This window comes from Etheostoma cragini, chromosome 17 (assembly GCF_013103735.1).
Source record: "Etheostoma cragini isolate CJK2018 chromosome 17, CSU_Ecrag_1.0, whole genome shotgun sequence".
NCBI lineage: Eukaryota > Metazoa > Chordata > Actinopteri > Perciformes > Percidae > Etheostoma > Etheostoma cragini.
Genome location: NC_048423.1, coordinates 337,563 through 361,938, shown reverse-complemented (window position 1 = coordinate 361,938; position 24,376 = coordinate 337,563). Strand labels below are relative to the sequence as shown.

Genomic DNA, 24,376 nt, shown 5'->3' with positions numbered 1-24,376 from the left:
ATATAGGCACACAGGTCCACTCCCTACCTGCCTCTTGTAAACTGTCAGACTGAGATATGGCACCCCAGATGTATTTCAATCATCTGGGAAATATGACAGAAAAGTCTTCCCTTGATACCCAGCAAAGATAGAGTTTTATTGAAATTTTCTGTTCCATCGACAAAGGGAGGAACAAATGGAAACAAATCCGGGTACGAGATACATAATGTCTTTAAAGAAGAAAAGCAATCTTCAGCAGCCTCCATTGAAGTCTGGGCTGTCAATTGTATTTTGTCGCCTGCAGGTGTGATTAAAAAAACAACCTGCGAGCAGCAAGTTGCTAATAAAGCTGAACAGACATATTAGATTACGTTAGGATTTGATAAATGAAATGATAAGACTTAATTGAGAATGCTATGTAGCAAACCACCAACGACAACGTTTGAAAATCGTCATTATCTTGGCTTAAAACCTCATTACAAATAAAACAAAGAGTGTCTCTTACACGCCTTCCTGTCCTTAGTTGTTTTTAATTACCTTATCCAAAGCTTGGTGAAGAATTGTCTTAGCGTTTATGAGACTGTAGCGATGATAGTGTCTTATTAAATCAAGAAACCTTTTGGTTAAATGAGTATTGTTTGGTTGGTTAATTGACTCGCTCAGCGTCTTGCTGTGAATGTTTACTCCCAATGCCATTAAGACACTGGGAAAGGTTCCCTTGAGAACAGCCATGTCTCCCTTTGTCTTTTGCAAACACGTTGTATCAGTAATGTTAATCTTCTCATTCATCACAATGCATCTTTAGAAAAAAACTAAATTTCCGTAATGACAGAGATGGGAAGCAACAAAGTACAAACATGTTACTGTACTTTTTTCAGATATTTTTACTTTACTATTTTTTTGTGGCGACTTTTGGACTTTTACTCCTTACATTTTAACACAAATATCGGTACTTTCTACTCCTTACGTTTGACAAACTTGGCTCATTACTTTAGTTTTGTACCAAAGGTCGTCAGTCAGGTGTGACTGTGGGTGAATGTCGGAGAACAGCGCGGACGCACGCCTCACACCTCGAGGCCGCGCGCACCACACCGAAAAAAGTGTTAGAAAAGAAAAAGAGACTAGCGGTCCGGAGGATAATCAGGTGTGTGTGTGTGTGTTTGTGTGTGTGTGTGTGTGTGTGTGTGAGAGAGTCTTGTTGTTGAGGTTTCTGTACAGCTGGAGAGGAAAAGGGTTCAGTCTTCAGTTGATGATTTAGGAACAGACAGCTGTAATTCTGCTTTAGCGAGGGCACATACAGAAATGACTTGAATGAAGTCATAACACAAAGCATAGTCATGCATAATATGATAATAATACGTGGATATTATAGAAGGACATATGAAATGGACCCATTTCAGATTTTTACAAGAAGAAAAATAGTCCAAGGTACATTTTTTCTACCTGAAAATCAGCGTCCTTTCCTTATTTCCTGAGATAAACATGTATTTCTGACTCAGAACATTATTCTGGATATGACACTTCTATGACACTAGTTTCCATAGTGGATTTTTAACATGAATTATAACCTTATGACAAAAACCCCACTTCCATGTTTAATAGTGTGCTAGTAGAGACTGATGCATTCCCTAAACATAGATGTTATCTCAGCTGTTAGAAATTGAGATAAAGACAATATTTATTAACCCTCGTGTTGTCTTCCCGTCAAAAGTGAAAGTAAACACTGCTGTTGACGCTTTTAATCAATGTTTATAACTTTTTCTTACATTTTTGTCCCTTTTTTTTCAACACTTTTGACGCTTTTTTCACAGTTTCTCACTTTTTTTAACGTTTAACACTACGTAACACTGACTTATTACCTTTAGTTTTACAGTTATTTGGGGAATTTATGGTCAATAAACCTAATTTATAGGAAATTATACATAATGTTTGAGTTAGAAAAGCAGAAATTAGGAATTATTTACAACACGAGGGTTAATAGATTATGAAGGAAAATTTTTAAACTTTACTTCAGAATTGTTTTTAAATCCCCAAGTAAGTCACGGGTCAGTTTGACCCGAGGGACACGAGAGGGTCCCGAAATTGAAGACAACACAAGGGTTAAATGTAATTACAATTTCATTCCTTGAGAACTGTAAGTCATATAACTGATGTTGTCAGTGCATTTAAGTCTATAGTTCTTTCAAATTTACAGTAAGTTAGCTAGTGATTTAGTTGTTTGGGTTCTTCACCTGTCAGCTGGTTGCACGCTGCGTGATTGTAAGAAAGCATCAACAGAGAGACGTTGTCTCCGTGTTTTAACAGACACACTTGGGTCAAGGTGGAAACCAGAATCCTCTTTAAATCCAGTCCTAATCTAGTCCTCACTAACAACTTTCAAACAATTTCACTGCCGTCATTGTTATCATTGTTCGCATCATCAGTACCATATTCAATCCGATTGGGTGGGAATATACTGCCCGTTGCACTTGACGCACCACTAAGACGAATCGACAGATTTGGCATTCTGCATTCATTCACGGCAAATCATTGCGGCTTGATGGCGCTAACGGTAGCACATAGAATGGACGTGACATGATAGAAAATGAAAAAAACAGAGATCTCAGAGATCAGCAGACAAGCAGCAAGACGTTCCCATCATCCTCGGCCTTATCTGAGAGAGACGTTTGAGATAGTCTGCATCAAGAGTGACTCCTGGCCAATGTGCTGCAGAACTCTTCTAACTTGTCTTAGTTTAGAAATTCATATTTTATCCTTTAATTTCATTCCAAAAGCCATATTTGAGCACACGCATGTAAGTCTACATACAAGAAGATTCCTTTAAATGTTAATGGGAAGATTAAAAAAGAGAAACTGGAACTGTGAATTCTCACAGAATCACAACTGAATTCATGTGTTGTAACGTCATATGTCAGAATCGTATTAACCTGGAGTCCCCGTCTCCGTCCCAATAATCATATGTGTCATGTTCTAGACATCCTTTTGAAATGTGAGCCATGGCAGATAAAGAGCTTTTTCTCCACGTCCACTGAAGTTTCTCAGCTTGCACTCTAGTAACGTGTGTGGTGTCATTCACAAGACTACTTTTACTTGGATACTTTTTTTCCCAAGCCTGTACTTTGTTACTACGACTTGAGACAAGAAGTTAAATCAGTACTTCAACTTAGTATGTATGGGAAGTAAGTACTTTTGCAATCTCTGAGCATTGACAGTAAATATTAATGGGAGGGACTTTTACTTTTTTTGAGTAAATCCCTGCTTAAAAAATTAACTGCTCTTCATGGCAAACAGGGATTCATTAGGATAATAATTATAAACTTAAGTACTAACTAATCATGAATTGTTTTGATTGAAGATTGGGATGCATGAACCATTTAAATCTAAAGGTTATGTAGCAGTATTGTTGATGTTTTTACCATGGGAAACCATTCCTTCCTGGAAGGTGAGGCTTTAACTGTGACAGAAACAACACTTCTCCTCGGCTATTTCCTGTTATTTGTTGGCCAGTTTACCGGATAAGTATCGCCCATTTTGCTCAAAAATGAATTTCATGCAGAGAAAATGGCCCACGATGTGAAGATCATTGAAACAACCTGTCACAGTCTGACCAATGCATGGTGGCATATTTTCTTTTAATAGACGCTGAGCCGCACACTGCTGTGCAGCTGCAGTGTGTTAAATTGGCCCAAATGGCCGCCCTGCTAAGGAGAAAGAAGCAGTTGTTTGGATCTCTGTTCTTTGTATGCTTGACACTGCAAATCGCCTCATTATTTCATTTGTCTCACATCTTTAGTAGTTGAGGAGGGAATCAGTGAACATGATGAATGTTTTTCCGTTTTGCACCAACACAGGGAGAGCAGTGCAACAACTCGATTACAGAGAAGAACGTTTTCAGAAATCTTCATTTTTTTTCAGCTTCCAGTCTCACTGGATTGGATAAATTATCTAAATGACAGGGCGGGACAGCATTGAACAGAGCAGTCAATGGTCTGTCATGACATTTAAAGGGGAACTTTAAACTTGTTTTAGCTTAATTTATCTTAACTGAACAGCTTTGGAGTTACTGGATTGGTTATGTTAAGGTTATGACTTTTTTTGAGTTGAACAATAGACGTCTCGGTTCCCCCTAGCGCCTGTGGGCTGGAAAACCACCCTCGCGACTTTCAGCCGGCGGGCCTCACGTCAGGCAGCATCAACATTTGCTACCGATCGGTACACATGTACTGTATTGCATATTCAGTAAGGAGAAAAAGTGTAGAAGCTTTAACCAGACATTTTACCAAACTTTCAAACAGTGCTTGTACAGTTAGATGTTTCATTATTAATAATTTGCAGCCTCAAGACAGTTCAAATCCTGTATTTGCAGGATCAATCCCTGAGGCGCCCTTGAGCAAAGCAATTTTAACCCCAACTGGAGCCGCTGTCGGGCTGCTGAGCAGCTTCAAAGTGTGAATGTTACTGTGAAAGTGTGCTCTAAAAACTGGAGTATGTTTGTTTCAGTTTTAATATGAATTAATTATGTCACCTTAACTTCAGCTGGAACGTTGAGTTTACATCACAGGAAAAAATAGCATGTTCTCCTTTATATATACATGTAACTGTACAGAGATCTTTCATCTGCTAGGCCTTGTTGTGTCTTTGTGCAGCAGCACATGTGTTGTCACACTTCATTTTGCAGAAATTAATCATCCTCCAGGCGACGAGTTTATCTTTATCCCCTGCTCTGTGCTGCTTTGTACATTTGCCAGCGAATCACACGTACATACATGTAGACGCTCTCACACATGCATGCACGCGGCATCTCGTCCTGTTTTCTTTTAACTGACTGTGGTGCTAATTAGAAGGCATGCAACTGTTCAGTACCCTTCGACTGTCTCTCAGCTATTCTTAGATTAACATCTCCAAGCTTAATGAAGCAACACTGTGTTTTGATCTCACTGGGATACTATAACATCATACACCGCACAGAACTAGACATGATAAAGTAGGAAATTACAGCCGTTTTTGGGGCACTCATGACCACACAACTAGGAGGCTATGTCTACGCCATTGTGCATAGTTGCATTGTGCTATCTCCCTTTAAGTGTTTTTTTCGGCACACTGTTAAATGTAGTTGCTGCTGCATGCTCGGTCTCACTTCCACAGTTCCCCTAATGAGCATGGCACCCAGAAAGTGTCACCGTGTTAAGCCTCTATTCTTTTAATTATCTTCTTCCTGTCCACTTGGTGTGACAAAGGTTGCCTCCTGTCAAGATGTAGTCAGCTTAGGTCACAGTGGCACGGAGAGAAGTTAAGCACACACTTACCACAGAGAAAAGTCCACCTGTGTTTTAAGTGACCTGTTGACATGCTCTACTTTCATCCTGAACTGAAGCATTTGATCACAAAGTCTGAACACCAAAGAGGAAGCCTTAGAGAACTTTCACTCAAGTTTTAGGTATTTAAATACTGTGAAAGTATCACAACCCTTCATCAACACAGACATGAACACAGATCAGACGGAAATGGTACCTTTAAATGAACCAGCCTAGGCTGGTTCCTACAGCAGTGATGTAACTCTCTATATATATAATGTATGTATGTGTGTGTGTGTGTGTGTGTGTGTGTGTGTGTGTGTGTGTGTGTGTGTGTGAGAGAGAGAGAAAGAGAATGTGCTGCCACAGTCATTTCCCCGGCTGCAATGACTGTGCAGAGACGCAGAAAGTGCGACTGCAGAAGACCCAGAAATGCTGACCAATCAGAGAAGAGCTTAGAGCGACAAGCTCTAAAACGAGTGTGAATACAGGTATATTCAGACAGACCGTGTGGAAAAATAAGGTGTTTTTTGGGCATAAAAGAATGTAAAACATGTTCTTGTAGACACCCAAAAATACAAGTTTGAACCTTGACATATGAGCACAATATGTGACCTTTTAAAACAAGTCAACTGTGCTTGTTTTATGTTCGCTTTGTTCTCCTGCCCCCACACAACACATATTTGGCATCACACTTTGCAACAGTGAAAGTTGAGTACAACAAATTTGGAGGACAGGCAGCAATATGGACGCCATGACAAATGCGGTGATGAGATGAGATGTGTTGAGGCCTCCTTGACTGCATGGTTGACGTCAGTACCATCTGCGTGGTGTGATGAATGCGACTATTAAAAGCCTGCATGCATATACTAAGAAAAATATGCATTTGTTTGCTATACATCTTACTAAATCTTACTTGTTCTATGGATGTCAGCTGGCTTTAAAATCCAATTTGCTAATTCTTATTGACCTGTAGTGAAGTCAAGCTGCAGACGCCTTGGTCACAAGTGTTACTGAAAACATTGGCCCTGTTCTAGTCACGTTTCCTAATATGCCATGGCAGTGACAGTGCGCCAGCATGCATCATAGTATTATAGTAACATAGCAGGTAAAGTACAGGTGAAACTAATTCCGTTAACGATGGCTCAGTTCCATCAAGTGTCCCATCAAGCCATGCCAGTGAGCCAGTATGCACAACACCAGCACCCTGGAACTAGCTTACATACATGTTATCAATCACACCACACTGGCATTTTAGTCTCTGTGCTGTCTCTGTGCACTTGAAGACTACACTTAAGTTAAGATTTTTTAAGGATGCGGTTATTGAGCTCAAATTGATTAAAAACACATCCTTGCACTGCACACCCTTTTCCTGGGACATGTTTCTGAAGAGCAGCCCAAGCACATTTTAGAATTTATTAGCTGCTTAATTATCATTGACTTACTGGCACTCTCAATAATGTGGCCATCCAATTCAAATGTTGAGATGTGTTGGGCGTTTGAGGACTTTCCAGAAACCATTGAATGTGTCTCCAATATATTGGGCGTTTTTCTCATCAGCATTTCTTTTCCTAAAAGGGGTTAAGAACGCAAAAAATCCCTGAGAGCAGATGCATCGTCATTGGCAGGTTCAGCTCCATCCTCGCAGAGTTCTTCCTCCTTGCTTTTGTTTTTTTTTAATTTTGATTCATCGTTTGGTGTGTTCTGTGAAGATTTCCTACAACCAAGCAAGGAACCTGAAACTCATTCAGCAGCACAGAGACAGGTTGGACCTCTGTGTGTTGCTGGATGAGTTTCCCTTAATGGGGCTCCGATGCTCCTTTTCTGCTGCAGGCTCAATTTGGGCTTTTTTTGCTGAAAAGACAGATCTTCAAGAAAATGGATGACATCTGAGGTTTTCAACCCTTAAAAATCACCTCTCTATTAATTTCTTCCTGGCAGCTTGCCTTACTTTGCACTTTCTTCTTCTTTCACGAAGGCCTGATCCTTACCTCCATCCGTTACAAAAACACAAGGAGGAGCTTTCTTCAGTTGTAGGGACATTCGTTCTCAACTGATTCATTGACTGATGGTTTATTCCTCTTGTTGTCTCCACCAGGTGTCGAGAAGGCTACCAGGGAATCCGCTGTGACCAGTTCCTCCCCAAGACGGACTCCATCCTGTCGGACCCAAGTAAGTTTTCACGTTTGATTGAAATTTGAAACGGAGCAGGTCATGTTCCCTTGGTCATCCTGATGGGGTTTATAACCCAGGTCTCATTTTTCCCACTTACCTGAATACACCTGAAACACAGAAGTCACATGGTAGTCTCAGTTACCCAATCAGAGCACTCAAGCATGGATTAAAAGCTGCAGTGAGTTTCCCTAACCAGTAGTGTGAGGGGGAACATCCACCTTCCTGTTGTCTTTAGTCGACTGGTGTCGTGGTGTGTCGAATATCTGCGGGAATTGACCCCGGGTGTTTTCTGGGAAGGTGCCCCGACCACAGCATGAGGTCAACTACGACACATGGAGATCTAGTGTGGATCTAGCTAGTTCTCAAGGATCCTGCCATATCGGAGATACAACAATCACGACAAATTGTCAATAGTACAACATATACCCCACGTATATGCTACAGGTTCAACCGGAGTTCTTAAGAGTATTGATCCACATAAATAAAGCACTGGGTAAAATCAAACATACCAACATTTACTGTTCGTGCGAACAACCTACAAGACAGGCTGATATATAATAAGGTATTTATTCCCGTCTAGATATTTTTTCTAATCACATATCTCCCTTAAAATATGTAGAAATGGTATTTCTTTAGAAATGCTCTCATTGCAGCGGCAAAGTAGTCATAGATTTCTTCTCTACCGTGAAGAATACTACACAGTAAATTATATCAGTGTTCCAAAACCAAGCTTCTTGCATGTGCTTTGTGCATCTACGTGCACAGTGTGTAGCTCATACCTGTGGTTCAGAAGCCACAGAACGGCCGGTTTTTGATCTGTGGTTAAATTAATTGCATTTACCTGGCATCCCAGGTGAGCCCCAGTCCCTGATTAGAAACCCAGCAGTTCTCCGGGTCTAAATTTGAAAACCAATGCCATTACATGCATTGATGCACACAGTGAAGCAGGACGACAGCAAAGCAGAAAAATAAAAATGATTCCTTAACTAATTCTGACAATGACTTTAATTGAATTTCTTCATTTCATACAGATAAAAACATTTAATACAATACTAAAATGGAAGCCGAATGCACTGCAAAATACTGGAGCAGACTATAAAACTAACATTTCTGACTTGTCTTTGATGTTTAAGTACCAATAATGCATGGGTTTACAGCATGTCAACGGTGCCCTTTCTCATGATTTGTTCTCATATTACCTTTTCATTTTTCTTCTATTGCCTGCGTTCTCAAATATCCTCTCCTACTCTGACCAATGTCACTTCACCCATTTCTTTATCTCCCAAAGACATGGTCTTCTAAATGTCATATGCCTGTGAAAAGAATGAAAATTGCCCTAACTTCTATTCTTACCGCTCGCTATCTATGCCGAATTAACTTCCCCGTTGCTCTCAATCCCCCAAAAAATGCAACCTTGTCACTGGGGCACTAACGTTGTCGCATTAAAATAGCTTATCTGTGACTTTTCTACCAAAAAGGCGTATGCTGTAATTGCACTATTTACTGTAGAAGGACAGTCCTGTGCCTTTGGGGATTTTTACCTCACAACTGTCCAATGTAAGACTTAAATAAAAACCTCTCTGTGGTTATATTATTTAATTTAAATTTCTCATTATTAATATGGCCTAGTGATCACAAAGGAGAATGGCAATTAAATGAGACATGTAGATGAAATGTGGCAAATGGAACACCACTGGTATCACTTGTTCTTTGTTAACGTCCTATACTTTCCAGATCATTAATTAAGTATCCTTAATGAGGTTTTTAATTCCAAGCAAGTGTTCGGGTAATTGTCCTTGTTAGAATAACATTGCTGTTCACTGAAGTGACGCCCATCGCTATGTTTGTACACCAATCCCACTGACCTGAACACATTGGTACCCAAAAATGTTACCATCCTCATTACTGACTTACCAGACAGAAACTGTTTGACCAACTGGCCTATCGGGTCTACTGGCCCATAGTCTCGCTTTGCCATACAAGCCACATACTGCGAAGCGGAGGAGGGTCTGGCTAGTCCACACAACATTCTTGGATGGAAGAAAAACATTCTCTGTTTTATTGGCATTTCTTTAAACCAATCACAATCGTCATGGGCGGGCCTAAACTCTGCACGGTGCCTCAGCAAAAAAGTTGTGCGAGAGAAAACTAAGATTTTTCAGAGAGTCTAGCTAGCTATCTCAATTTATCTCGATTTATCCGAGATCTGAGAAGCAGTTAACAATAGTCGAGTCTTGTGGCTGGAAGAGGGGGGCAATTTACATATCTGTATCCATTTTTATCAAAAATCTTAGCATTTAGTTGAAATGTTTAGCCCAAAATGGGTGACTATGAGCTGGGTAGAGAGCACCGCGAGCTGCCACTCCTTTTAGAGAGATTATGGTTAAATTTAGGTCATAAAATATGGGCATTTCACCGCGACGAAAATTAAGAATAGGCACCAAAAGATTAAGATTAGGAAAAAGATTGTGGTTTGGATTAAAACACTCCCGAGGAGCACGCTTTCCTGGGTGAAACTTTTTCTTGAAAGTCCTGTATGTTAACACCAACCCACCGTCCCTGACTACCTCCATTTGCGCTCTTATACATCGGCCGTTAATGTGGTAGCCTGGAAATCAAGACCCAAATACCACAGTGAAATGAATGAAAGTCTCCCATCTCGAGGGGCGCCACCAACAGTTATCTCATTGCGCTTTTCATAAAAGAGCAGGTCTAGACCAAACTCTGGGTTGTTATTTGCAGAAAGCCAACAGTTCCCACTTTGAGCAAGCACCAGGCGACAGAAGCAAGGAAAAACGTCCTTTTAAGAGGCCGAAACCTCGAGCAGAACCATTGCTCAGGGTGGGGGGGGGACATCTGCCTTGACCGGTTGGGGGAGAGAAAGAGAGAGGGAATTGTAGCAGAGGGTGTGGAGCAGGAACATGGAGGCAGCAGGTGACCCCAACCACAGATCCAGACTCCACAGATCCAGAGCCAGAAACATCTGCAGGAAGCGGTAGGAGGAGAGAGGAGAGGGGCGAGAGAGCACAAGACTACGGGAAAAGGAAGAAGTTGAGTTAGTAACATGCATTAATGGGATGTGGTTCATGAGAACAGGCTGAATAGTGGCACGCCCTGGCTTTCTCTGTGTTTTAAAAACTAAAACAAGCTTGATGATCTGTTTGCAGCACCTTAATCCTTTGTAACTCTAAGAGTAAAGAGAATTAAGATAAAGACGCCAAACAAACGAAGTTGTTCTCAAACCAACCAAGTACAGAATCTTTACCATTACCTGAAATTGTTTTTTTCACTCTCAATTAATGATTATTAATCCAAGATTTGGCAACTCCTTCAGGTAATTATCAGTTTACGATGAATTGTTTCCGAGTCATTACTGAGGAAAGGGGGACTCGGAAACGGTGTCTTTTCACTTTTTGGCATTCCAGTTGATCCCCTGACACACATCCCCTACTCCGTTCTGTTGGTATCAGCTTTAACTCACACCACTTTCATTTCTAATCTCATTCATATTTTCTTTCCAACATTGCCAAATTGCTATCCTCAATTCCTTCTAGGATTCTGATATTAAGAATTAATTGGCCGACTTTCAGGTCATCCTTCTCACTGGCGTCTGTCCCTGTCTCAACTGCCTTTATTATTTCTTCATCTATGATCTCTACTACAAAACACAGTATTGTATAGCCTGTTTTTTAGTAATGCCACCTTTTCCTTTCCTCCTTTTTACCCCATTTTATTCAACTACTTGCTGCTTCAAAAAAGTTGGTAAGTACAAAGTTGGGAAAGAAAAGAGGCAGATTGGGCCTCCCTCTTCTTTCCCCCCCCCCCCCAGATAATCTTGTCAAAGCATCACTCTCCTTGACTCCTCTGCTCGCAGTTCATCAAATCCTAATTTCCCGGGTTACCTCTGTTTCCTGTGCTCCAGCTTGCCTCAGTGTTGACATTCTCGTTCCCTCATCCAAATTTCCCTCCAGGCGGCCACCTCTCGCCCCCATCTGTCCTTTGTTGACCTACTCCGTGCCATCCTTTCCTCAACACACATCATCCAAGCGTGAGACCTTGTACCTTCTCCCTAGCCCGTACAGTTCTCTGTCCAACTCATCTCCTAAGACAAAGTGGTCCGGTTCTCAGATGGACTGGGGCTTGAATTGTGCCAGATAAAAAAGGTTCACCAGCAGGGCAGACGAGCGCTGCCAAGGACCTCTGGCACGCCGCGGTCTCAATGGAAGGGAAGGAGGGCGCAAGTGTGGAAGAGAGAGGCTGGATGAAAGTGGACACGTCGTCTGAGCAGGGCTATCACACAGTCTCAGGGTCCCCGAGGACAGAGAGAGAGTCATGAATCCAATGTCTGTACAAGCAGAATGAGAGTGAGATATGAGGCAAGCCAGAAAGGGAGAGAAATGTTTGTCTTCTAGACAAAACAAAGGGGTACCATACGCTGTATTTTAAGTTGTTTTTTTTAACTGCACAACAACTTTGAGTAAAAGGCTCAAAAATCAATAATGTGATGCAAGACTTGAATAAATGCCAGCCAGTACATAATGCATTTAACAGACAAATCCAAGGGGAAGGTAGAAAAAACTAGACCGCAGCTAATCAATTAATGGACTAATAACTTAGAATATCAAAAAAAATCAGTTCAGAGAGAAAAAGTCTTTCAGATTTCTTGTTTTGTCAGACAAATGGTTGAAAATCCTTTATTATAGAAAACAAAGAAAAGCAGTAAAATTCTCTTTTCGTCTTTGTTTGACAAGCTTTAGTCCACAGGGAGGCCACTAATCATTATCCAAACCCACGGAGCTTTGTTTTAAATTCTAATGGAGATCACACAAAGATACCAAATCAAAATATCAAATTCAGGGGAAATGATGTACAAAACATCTAGAATATTGCCATTTGATGGGATGCTGCATCAATAAATAACTTCAGTTTTGGGTTTGACTCTTTCATTCAGTGTAAACATCATACAGCTTCAATATAACGTTGGAACAAAACGATGCAGAGTATGTGTGATGCTGTCAGTGTGGAAAACAACCTTGAAGTTACAAAAGGCAGAAAACTTGAATATTAAGTCAGTAATTAGAGACTAACGTAGGCTGAACATTGATAAAAAACTAAATGCTGTTTCAACAATTAGAATCGGAATTGACTTAATCATTGCAAGTACATACAGCAATAATTAAAAGTGCTACTCTATGGTACAAACATAAAACAAACATTAACAAAAGATAAAATTTGTATTAATTTAGCTGGTGCAGCTTCAACCAGGTGTACAAGACTGAAATCTGTAACATCTGAAAGTACTGTACTCACCTCTCCCTGTATACTCACATATCAAACATCAAGCACAGAGAAACACAGGGATGGTCAAAGTGATATATTTCAAATAGGTTGTGTGATGTCCCGAGCCCACAGCCCAGGAATGTACCTGCACCTGTCACAGTAAACCAATCCTCTACAAGGCCCTCTGGCTGCATCTCAATGACTCAGCTCAAACACCAGTAAGAGACTTATGAACACAGTCCATGTAGAAAATGTTCAAATGGGAATCATTAAAGCTTGAGGAATCATAATTCCTTAATAGTCCTGTGGTATGAAAATGTTTCAAGGGAAAGAAGGTGGATGATGTACACATCCGACCCCAGCTAGGTGGAGGTGCAGGATATAAAACAGCATACAAAGGTAGGAGAGGTTGTCCAAACAGAACTTTGAAAGCTCCCAGTATGGGATATTTTTATTGATGCAATGTGTCCACCTACAGGGTCTTTGGTGTGTTGCAATGAGCTTGTTGTGTTTTTATATTCTATTGTTAATTTTGGTTCAAAATAACTGAAGTAGAAATAAGAAGAAAAAAAAATGAAGACAAAAGTAGTAAAGGAAGAAGCTTGAATATCTAACACCACAGTCTGATTCCTACAGTAAAGGGTTAAAGTAGTTGTGACAAAGATAAAGATTTAAAAACATGTCTATAAAACTACTAGTCTATATTCACTACCTTCCACTTCCCCGATTGTCCAGTTGCTGCCCAAAATTTCGCTTTCTATGTCTTGGCGTTCTAACCTCCGGTGGATTTCTGAGGACTATGGTTACCTGGTCCTCAGATCTCTGCAGGGTAAATCCAGACAGCTAGCTAGACTATCTGTCCAATCTGAGGACTATGGTTACCTGGTCCTCAGATCTCTGCAGGGTAAATCCAGACAGCTAGCTAGACTATCTGTCCAGTTCCTTCCCGAGACTATTATTCAGGGTCCCCAGAACTCTGTATGACGCTCAGCGCCCCGTAAGACAATTGTGATTGGTTTAAAGACATGCCAATAAACCAGAGCATGTTTTCCTCCCATCCCGGACTGCTGTGTGGACTAGCCAGACCCTCCTTCGCAGCGTAGTGGAGGAATGTCCGGCAAAGTGAGATTATTAAACTACAGATGTCCAAATGAAGCTTTGTGAAGCATTTTCTTTATTTTCTGAGCCCGAGTTGACGCTATCTGTTGCCATTACTTGAGCGTTTTTGTTAAAGCCAATAGGAATATCTAGTTGGGTCAACAAATACAACTAATGTTTCATGAATATTCATTTGGACATCACTAGTAAAAACTAACTTCCAACCAGAACAGCAGATCTGAGTGTTTACACATTACTCAGCGGTGTGTATTTACTTCTCAAAATGCTGACATGGCCCAATACCGCCTGTGTCTCTTAACTTGAATAAGGGTTAGTATTTGAGGGAAAGACTTGTTTAGGTTTCCCCGTGAAACTGTCAAAGACAATCAAAAGTTTTTTTGTTGTCATCCATACATACAGTGTGTCAGATCTTTTCACTGCAGAAGAAACCCAGTTCTGCTTTTGTTGTGGAGACATCTTTTGTTGTCTTATCTGGGAGGGTGCTGATTGGCACGACCCGTTCTGAGGAACTTTTATGGACTAATGCAGTATTTAGTCGCTATAATGCATTCTCTTTGAATAGTGTCCCCTCTCTCTTCTGCCCTACATCAACATATTTATTTAATACTTTAAAGATCTATATAGTCCTGCCGCAATCATGGTCTTGGCCCCAAATTGAAACACATTCAACCCTTCTGAATCGAAGGCCCGGGAGCCGAGACAGTCTGGTCAGAATCTGCATGCTGTCACCTACAGTATTGGACATGCATAATGTCACAACCCATTGGCAGAAAGCGATTTAAAGATTTAAAGACAGACTTAATTCACAATATCTTTATGACATCTGATTTCATGCTCGGCAGGTTTGCGTGCACCGCGGATGATCAACACTGCGGTAATCTTCCAAGTCCATGCAATTTCCCTGAGAATACAACCCTGTGTTTTACATCGTGTTGGATGATTCAATCCACACGATATAAAGGAAGCATATAATGTGCAATTGCTTTAAGCTTTATGCTTTTTTCATAGGCCAACTGTTGAGGCAGGGGCAATGTGAGTCACCTTGGATCTCTACTGAGCGAGTGATGCGTGTTGTTTATTCACAACTGTGCTGAAATACTTCCATTTCAGCTTTAAACCACGCAGTGATCCTCACAACAAAATGTTAGTCAGTTGAGTACAAGGATAGAGGATTCATGGTATGAATAAACAGAGTAATAAGTAAGTGTCCTTGGGCAAAACAGTGAACACACATGAGCTCTGAGGGTGACGTTCTGCAGCTGCCCCTGACCTTTAGACACTTTTAGAATCAATTAAATACAAGACACAAATCTAGTCATGTGGTAGTGTCTATCTTTAACATTTAGCAAAGTCACGAAAAAAACAGGCCCAGCAAAGCAAGTAAGCAAAGTGCAAAGACGCCAATAAAAGCTCCAAAGGTTATTTCAAGCCCAGATAGTGGAGTGGAACCCAACATCGGTGTAATAAATTAATCCACAGAGGTGTCGAAAAATGAGGACATGAAACTGGACTTTTTGTTACTACCACCAGGATTAGCTAGAGTCAGACATTTTATAATCGTAGACTTAGGGGCTTTAATGATAGGACTTGTTGATGAAAAAAGACACTGTCATACTTTTCAAACACATTCATATTTTCTTTATTTACAACCTTTTTGAATTTGACAAAATGAGTTAATGTGCAGCTACGGAGCTTGTGTATCCAACGCACTTGGTCTAGTTTTCTCAAGTCTTTCTGGCACAGTTCCTAAAGTGCATATTTCTGTGTGTGCAAGGGTGTGTGTTGTTTCCGTGCTCTCATCTTTTTGCATTTGTGTTTCTGCATGGTTGCGTCTCCATGCTGGCCTTCCCACACCATGTTGGGAAGTTTAAAGCCGCATATCAGGAGACATCTTGCTGAATTCACACCATCTGAAAAACGAGAAGGAAAAGAGCTGGCTTAACGCTCACAAGTACTTGAAATCTCTGGCATCAGCCGTGGTATCAGCCCTCCTTCTCATACTGACTTATTGTGGCAACCCACCCGGATATGGATAAAGAACCGGCAAGTCTGTGTGCTCGACACCCAAAGCCAGAGGGGGTCTAAGATGTAAAAGATGTGAGATGTTTCTTCCATGGCTAACAATCACCAGGAGCAGATTGAAACCTTTGAATCCAGGAGCAAGATTTGCTATCATCAAGATTACCCATTAAAAACTACAAAATAAGACTCTTTGACGGCAGGTTGCTTTGAAACCAGATGAAACAAATCCATCTTACACTTTCATAGTGTCCTTTCTCGCCATACATCATGTATTTGTTTAGTCCTGCATGCAAGATGATTTACTGGATTACAATTAGTAAAATAATCGACAAGCTGCTGTTAAACTGAACTAAATCAGACGCTAATTACACACAGATTGCAAGTGCAATTTTATATATAGGAGTAGGGCAGGTGTGAAAACCAGGTACCCAGAGTCAATATAGGAGCTACTGAGTTTAATGATTACTTAAATTAGGGTAATTTCCCTCAATGCTGCAACAGAATTAGTTATATTTCATAAATGTTCTTTCAATAATGAAACCTCATGTGTTATATAATTAAGACAAGTACACTGTAATGTTAATGAACAAATCTAATAGTATGGTAAAGTCTCTAACTTTACATTGGAATGGCACCAACAAATTAACCAAATACATATCTTAATTGCGGGAGGAGTTGTATCTAATTAAGTAGACCTATTGCTGGCAATAACTTGAGTTAGAAGTTGAAAAGTTAACATAAGCAGTTACATAACTTACATGTCGTAGCAGTCTAAAACAAAAGGTGTAATTACTTGCATTAGTGATGGCTGCATGGCACAAGGTTTTGCCGCATCGACATATTGTGTTGGCTCGCTGGAACGGCTTACAGTGACCAAAGGAGGATCATAAAATTTCAAAGATGTGTCTAAATTGCAGAAATGTTTGCCAGCCAACAAGGCGTGGGTTGCCTCGAAATAAGAATTCAGATTCTTAGTTTTTTCTTCATTTTTTTCACCCTTTAAGTGTCCCAGATGTCTTCCCATGTTGAGATCTAGCAAGTACAGGATCACATTCTTCATGTTATGTTTACACTTGTTTGCCAGCGAGAGCTAGGAAAGATGGGTAAATTATTGCTCTGTAGAAGGTGGCAGTAGAACTTCAGGAACACTCGGGCGTCAGTCTGAGCTTGCTAACACAGTGCCAGGGGGTGCTGCTTGATGCATGACAAGTGTTGACCTCACTAGGCAGACAAGGTGAAAAAGGCTGTGACGGTAGACTATTAAAGAAATAGACTATTTCAGATGCAAGGGCCAGGCTGGGGCCACTTGGGATTTAAGGGGTAACACATATTTTAAGCAAATGTACAGAGATATTAGTACAGATATAAGTATATACCACCAACCCTCCATAGGTTTGGTTCTACAAAAGGCATTACAAATGTAGTTAGGTGTCTGGACATGATAGGGACCTAACAAATATGTAACAATAAACACAAGAACACGCATTTAGAGTTAACCCACATTTTATATATCACTGCACATGAATATCCTCTCTTTGAGGATAAAGTTGGGGTTAAAAATGTATGAAAATACTTTCCAAATTTAAGGGGGCCAGTAGGGGGTTGAGGTTTAATTTTACAGGGGCACTGTTCACCCTTGTGTCCCCCTTAGAACTGCCTCTGGAAAAAGGACCATTGCCAGTGGAGAATTTTTTATTCCCGGCATGCATTTATTCTTTTCACTTTCATTGTAATTTTAACTTTAACCTATGACAAAAGGGGTGTTCTCTTTGTGCCTGCATTCACTGAGCAGCACAACTGCCGCCGGACTGCTACAATCGGTGATTTTGGAACAGTTCACCTGTTTGGCAGGCTAATTAAAGTTTCCTCTTTCAGGGCCAAAGAATGGCAGTGCCGTTTACTCCTAGCCGTTCCTGGTTCCAGGTGCACAGCAAGGTGTTGGCAGTTTGCTACTGATAGCCCTCACCTGTCAGCTTCTATTGAAACACACATGTATAAGCAGAGGTTAATTAGCTGCAGGTGTGTCCCATTGACCATCTGGGTCGCTGCTGTCTCACATGCCTCTCGACCAATGCTCAGTCTCCACCTGGCTCACCACGGCGACACAACATTAGAGCACGCAGCTTGTTTAACTGCCTTCAAGAATCACAGACGTATCGCTGAACAGCATCAGCGTGGCTGCTAGTCCTGTGAGCTGCAGCTGGTGAAAGGGAAGACTAAAGGATGCACTTACCCACAGTGTGCCACTGGGTGCACATACGTGGATTACTGAGTGTATATATGCAACTCTATCATTGGACACAATTAATTGAATTAAATGCATTTAATGTATAATACAGAAGAAAAAAAAAAAACAGCCCTGAAAATATGGGATTCGGTGCTTGAATCTATAGCCTGATTGAAGTTAATTAGGTCCATTGTGGTTCCTGTCTGGCATTAGCGGTGTCAATAAGTTGCTGAGTCTCTTCTTCATATTTGGCTCTGCCGACAACAACAGAATCTATTGTGCATCCAGCTCTCTTTAAATGGACATAAGAAGATGAAAGAGATTGTCCTCTAAGATTCTATCCCCTCCCTCCGCGGGTGAAGTCAGTGGCATACGCACAATGACTCTTGCAATAAAGCTTAATGGATCCTGATTGCTGAGGCCAATTTACCTTCCGCCCGTCTATTGCTGTGGACAGGGGGAGCATGCAATCAGAAAAGAGGAGGGCGAGGAAATAACGGAAACCCATATTGATTGCAGCAATTCATCCGGCGTGCACCCCTGTGTGACAAGGCTTTCTGGAAATATTTATTCAAGTGAATAGCAAATTTGGATTAAATATTAAAAACAATAACTTTGTGGTGTTATTCCTCACAACAACCTAGCATGGCCTTCTCTTATTTATTGTCCTGTTTTCCATCCAGCGTCTGAGCATGACTTGTGACTGTGCCCACATACAGAGCCTAATGGCTCTGGAAGGCCCAATTTATAGTGAAGGATGTGTCTTGTCAGCTGGTGCTTAGTGAAGAATATGGCAGTGGGATGCAGATTAGGCAGAGGAGTGTAGGCTGCTGTGCTCCCTGCTTGCACCCACCCTCCAGTCACAGGTCATTAACTGGGCCAGGGTGGCAGACCGGGCCAGACAGTTCTCCTGCTTCGTCTCACAGCAGCACATAGCTGGCTTCCTGTCTTTGTCTCTGTCTATCCATCGTTTGTCTCAACCTTTTCACTCTGTCTGCTGCTCATTAGTCTTGCATCTCCAGACCTTCCTCCACAGCGCTGCGGAGGAGGGTCTGGCGAGTCAGCATAGCATTTCGGGATGGGAGAAAAACATGCTCTGGTTTATCGGCATTTCTTTAAACCAATCACAATCGTTACATAAATACTTTTTCTGTAATCAAGTAGATTTTTCAAATATTTTTACATTACTGTACTATTCACTTATGTGCCAACGTTTTGCTTTTAATTGTTACATTTCAACACTTATTAAAAACCTGCATTCTGTACCTCTACTGTGCTCAGATTAGTCAAAACAAAGGTAAAGGTCCTTCACTGATCAGACACTAAATGCACAGCAACCGTTTCTGAAGCAAGCTTTTTTAATTTTTTATTATTTGCACCTGCATTTCATAAATTAATTATTCAGTAATCTAGTTTATGATTTGAATATATTGTGTTTGGTTTAAAGGATGTATTATCCCAAATGTTCTAGACAAAGTGGAAATTATGTAAATATATCTCACATCAAACTGTATTTCTACCCAATGCACAGGGAGTTCCAGCCTCACATGAGACTAAATGGAAATAACGATAAACATTTAAAATGTCTTTATTGCTGAATGAGACAGACTCTCCTCTACTCCCAGATCATATTATTTATCATTTTGATGGAAAGGGGAAATAACAGTTCATAAAGAGAGAAAATAAATGAAGGTTGACTCTGGTTCATTTGTCAATCCAACAGATCCACCATGTTGAACTGGATAGGGAATCTGAAAACAGATGAAATGTTAAACTTGTCAGTGTTGAGGTTGGTTCTGTTATCGTGTGCGTCAATTCTGGTCTAAAACTGCAGCAGTCAGAGCCTTCAGATCAGCTGCAGCGTCCAGTCTGCAACAGATTGTCTAATAAAAGGGGTTTGCCAGACCGGTAAACTGCCCTAATCATTTGAGGTCAATGCCAAACCTCAACCGTTTCTGGAGCGTTGGAATGGCCTCCATGATGGCAGACTGGAGCCATTTGCAGGTTGCTTAACATCTTTAGAGACTCTTGAAAATCCATGCTTTCCTCTGCTTAATGTTTTACCAAAAAGAAAGAGCTGCAGTCCCTGTATACTTTGGTCCTCTGGGATGTGCCGGAGGTCATTGGGAAGTTAACACTCTCAATGTTTGTTCCAAGTGTCAGTGTGATTCTAGGCCTGACTGACACAGAGCTACAGAGGGTAGAATGGAGAATTTCTAATTCCGTCCAAGTAAAGCATCTGTAAAATGCTAAAAAAACACCACTGTAAGCATACTAGAAGGGCTACACACAAGACTAGTACCTAACCACACGTCTCACATTAAAACAGAAAAAATCCGGAAGAAAATTCTCTGAAAAATGATATTTTATGACGTTATTTCTACACAAATGTGTGTGCATTTTTTGCATGTAGAACCATACTAATACAGCTATTAGGTTCGTCATGCTGTCAATATCTGGCTTGTTATTTGATTTTTTTCCCTTGCCATTTCTTAGCTGACTAAAATTGACTTTTGATTCATCTAGATGTGTGTGTGTGTGTGTGTGTGTGTGTGTGTGTGTGTGTGTGTGTGTGTGTGTGTGTGTGTGTGTGTGTGTGTGTGTGTGTGTGTGTGTGTGTGTGTGTGTGTGTGTGCGCGCATCTGTAAGCACACACCAGTAGCAATTTAAGCCGCTGTCTCATCTGATGACAGCCCTCCCAATACCAGCCCCACTGAGTTAAACGATTATGACCACTCGCCACCAACGCAGGTGGAAACCTGCTAATGGCCAGCAGACCTCTGTGATGGAGCGACGCAGTGGAGCAAAATGACTTGAAATTGCGTGCTCCAAATGGTTTTTTTAATGTTCGTTTCCAAAGCTTTACCAGTTGACAACTGAAGATGGTGTCATTGTCTGTCAAGGGGAGGCAAGTGATGGGAGTCTTAGTACTGTAAGTACTTGGTACTGTAAGTACCATCTCTGTACAGAAGCATCAAGAGTGTTCACCAATTTAGTCACTCGCTCCGTCTTTCTCTCCACCACACACACTCACACACTTTTTTTATTGCTTCTCACTGCTTATTGAGTCATATTTCTTTTCCTAATTAATTGATTAATCAGTAGCATGAATTATTACTAACTGCACTTCCCATAGTATAACACAGACGTGTGTATATTGGCCTGAGAAGACTTGAAATATGTACTAAGAATAATTAGGGCCAAGCCCCCTTGCACAGGTCTCTTTGTGATATTTAAGAGAGAATAAAGGGTCATTAAACCTTATAACAACAGCTAAATAATATGTTAATGGGTGCAGCCTTTTATTGATTATAATATAAGTTAAAAATAAAAAGTCAGCGTTTTTAAACTCATCTTTAAAGGGGTCCCACTGACAAGTTCTTAGAGTCTATGAACACCCGTCTGTGCAAACTGAAGACCTTTTGTCTGAACTGGCCTGCTCTAGTCCACAGCCATCTCCTCTCTATCTCCAGCCAACCATCCTGCCCTTGTTTCCCTGTCTCCTCTTTATTTCTCTTTATAAGACGGAATTCATCGCACCATGTATCTTTCCACCCCCTCAGCTCAGCCTGAATGAAGATGAGTGTCCGGGTACATTAAGACACGCTGCTGTGCCTCTGCTCCACCTAGCTGGGGCTCTACTCCAGGGCCTGTGGTCATTAAACCTCCAAGAACAAGAGAACTGACCAGGGATCACTGCTCGGGTCGCGTGGCCACATTAAACCGCACGGCACAAAGAGGGACACGGGTCCTTCAGAGCTTCTGAGATAAATATAACTCCAGCTATCCCCAGATTACCTTTCTTGCACTATATTCATACTGCTTTTGTGATGTGACTGTCCGTATTAGAAACTCTGAAATGTGTAACACACAATGGAGATGTGTACATTCACTTATGATGCAGTAATAATAAAATAATAATAGCACATAGAGCCGGGAGGTTGAAGTTGAAGAGTTGGTTCTGGCTTCAGGTTTCAACTTTTAATTTCTGAACAGAAAATGTTGAGTGACAGGCAGTTGAAGCACTTGTGAATAGGGATGAGTCTCGAGACCCGGTTCTATTAAGGACCCGGTTCTAAATTTCTCAAAACCAGAAAAATTGATAAGGTCCGAGCTTATCGATACTGCAATCCAGGGCTGTAGTACTCGAGTCTGGTCATGGACTCGAGACCTTTTTTCTATGGTCTTGGACTCGTCTCGGACTCACTACTATTTGGAGTCGGACTTGTCTCGGCCACTGGTCTTGCCAAATCTGAACCCAAAATGTCTTGATACTGTCATGCATAACACCTTTTTTCTGTCTTGGACTTGGTCTTGACTCAGACTCAAACCATTTTGGACTCTGTCTTGTCTTGGACTCGAAGCTTTTTGGACTCGGTCTTGTCTTGGACTTGACTAGTCCTGGTCTTGGACTTATCCTGGACTTGACTAAGGTGGTTTTGACTACAGCCCTGCTGCTATCAAGACTTCTGGATCACACAAGGGTGTGTCTAAAAACAGATACGAGTGCAAAACCGTAAAAATGATCTACAAGCACAGTGTGTGCATAAAGACCACAAAGACTGGCCTTCTCACCGCAAATCACACAAAACATAGACTGGCTACCCACAGCACCGCTCTGTGGGCCGCTTAATCCGCTCGTTAAAACTAAAACACCCACAGAGACAGAGGAAATCACCAAATCTTTCCACCAAATAATAGAAAAGTATCAATAATATTATCAATAAAGACTTGTTAAGCGGTCTCAAAAATGCTATAAATGTCAATAAAAAGGAAGACCTCCCATCCCGACTTGTGACTGAGGCCTGGATGGACTTGAAAGAAAAGTAAAAACTGGGCATTTAAGGCCTTTACTATGGGTAAAGACAAGAAAGAGGAGAGAGAGAAGGAAAGACATGCAGCAAAGGCCTGCAGGTCGGAGTCGAACCCGCGGCCGCTGCGTCTACACACCGAATACGCTCGTGCTCCACCTGTACTACACCCATACCTTGCTGTTATGGATTGGATTCTGATGGCTACATTTAATAATAATAACAATAATAATGATAATAATGTATACTTTACTACTTCAACAATGTTTTCTGTTATTATAATTATTATACACATTACACACACACATGCTCAGTACCTCTACATGCACTAATGGAGAGATGTCAGAGTGGGGGGGTCTGCCCATGGAAACGAGTCCCGAGCAGTTGGGGGTTTCGATGCCTTGCTCGAGAGCCCCTCGGCATTTGCTACAGGTCCGATCCATGCCTCTGATTCCATGTTTCTTTGCACCCTGATAATCAGACAGAGGGGCCATGAAGTTTGACTTTATTATTTGCTCAACCTTCCATCGTGTTCTTGTTGGCTGCTTTTCGTCTGGAAGGCGTCCTTTCTCAGCAGACGGACCCGTAGCCATCCTGTCTGCGTCACCTTCCCTCTGCACAGAAGCTGCAGCGTCTGTTGCTCAGAGCACTTCACTTTTAACACGTCAGTTGAAGAAATGTGTTTATTTAAGGACTTCTTGTTTCTTTAAATTGACGTTCTTACTGTCTGGCTGCGTTGATCTCATCTAGCCTTGTCGCCATATTTGTTGGGAATGGATTCTAACTGTGGCACAAAAAGATGCCTTATTAGCACAATACCAGACCTACTTAAATCAATGGCAACCTTCAGAAACACAGGAGCAACTGACAGGCCTTCTATCTGGCTACTTCTCTAAGTAGAGGAACATGGAGGATACTTAAAGCAAACTTTGAAATAGGAGCTTACAGAGCAAGAAATACTTCCAACTCTCTCTTCCCCACATGAGTTGCCTCTCCTGTCGGATAGATCAGCTCACATTAAAAAAAAGTCCAGAGTAGTGGAATTGGTTGTTTATCTGGCAACGTTGTTCGAGGTGATGAAATAGAGAGCGAAAGGAAGGAAGGATAGACGGAATGAGAGAGTTGGGAGTCTTAAGTATGTGACATGTGCCCTGCCCTGCTGAATCAGGGGTTGCCCTCTGTCTGTCTTCATCCCCCTCTCTTTCCAATCTCTCCGTCTCTTTCCTCCATCTCTCTGTCAGTCCTCCATGCCCTTCAGGGACTGCCTACTAAGCCTCTCCTTATCACTTACCAGAACTACCCAAACTCTCTTCTGACATGTCCTGCCTCTCTCTCTCATACTCCTCGCTCACTTTCTTCATTTCATTGCTTTTGGGAACAGTTTACTCGTTCTTACCTCCTCATCTCTTACTCATTCATCCTTGCAAAGCCTGCCGGCGAGCCACCCTCCCCTCTCTCTCTCTCTCTCT

At 41.4% G+C, this 24,376-nt stretch overlaps 1 protein-coding gene and 1 long non-coding RNA gene across 2 annotated transcripts in view; both read left to right on the top strand.

Moving 5' to 3' along the window:
• LOC117960516 (pro-neuregulin-3, membrane-bound isoform) overlaps window positions 1–24,376 on the top strand; it is a 365,265-nt gene that overhangs the window by 295,091 nt on the left and 45,798 nt on the right. The window contains exon 3 of the mRNA XM_034898461.1: window positions 7,372–7,445. Within this exon, the coding sequence (XP_034754352.1) occupies window positions 7,372–7,445 (74 nt within the window). The remainder of the gene's footprint in view (window positions 1–7,371; window positions 7,446–24,376) is intronic.
• The window catches only part of LOC117960470, a 20,238-nt gene continuing 9,825 nt past the window's right edge, over window positions 13,964–24,376 (top strand). Inside the window, exon 1 of the long non-coding RNA XR_004660165.1 lies at window positions 13,964–14,032. This is a non-coding gene — a long non-coding RNA (uncharacterized LOC117960470). The remainder of the gene's footprint in view (window positions 14,033–24,376) is intronic.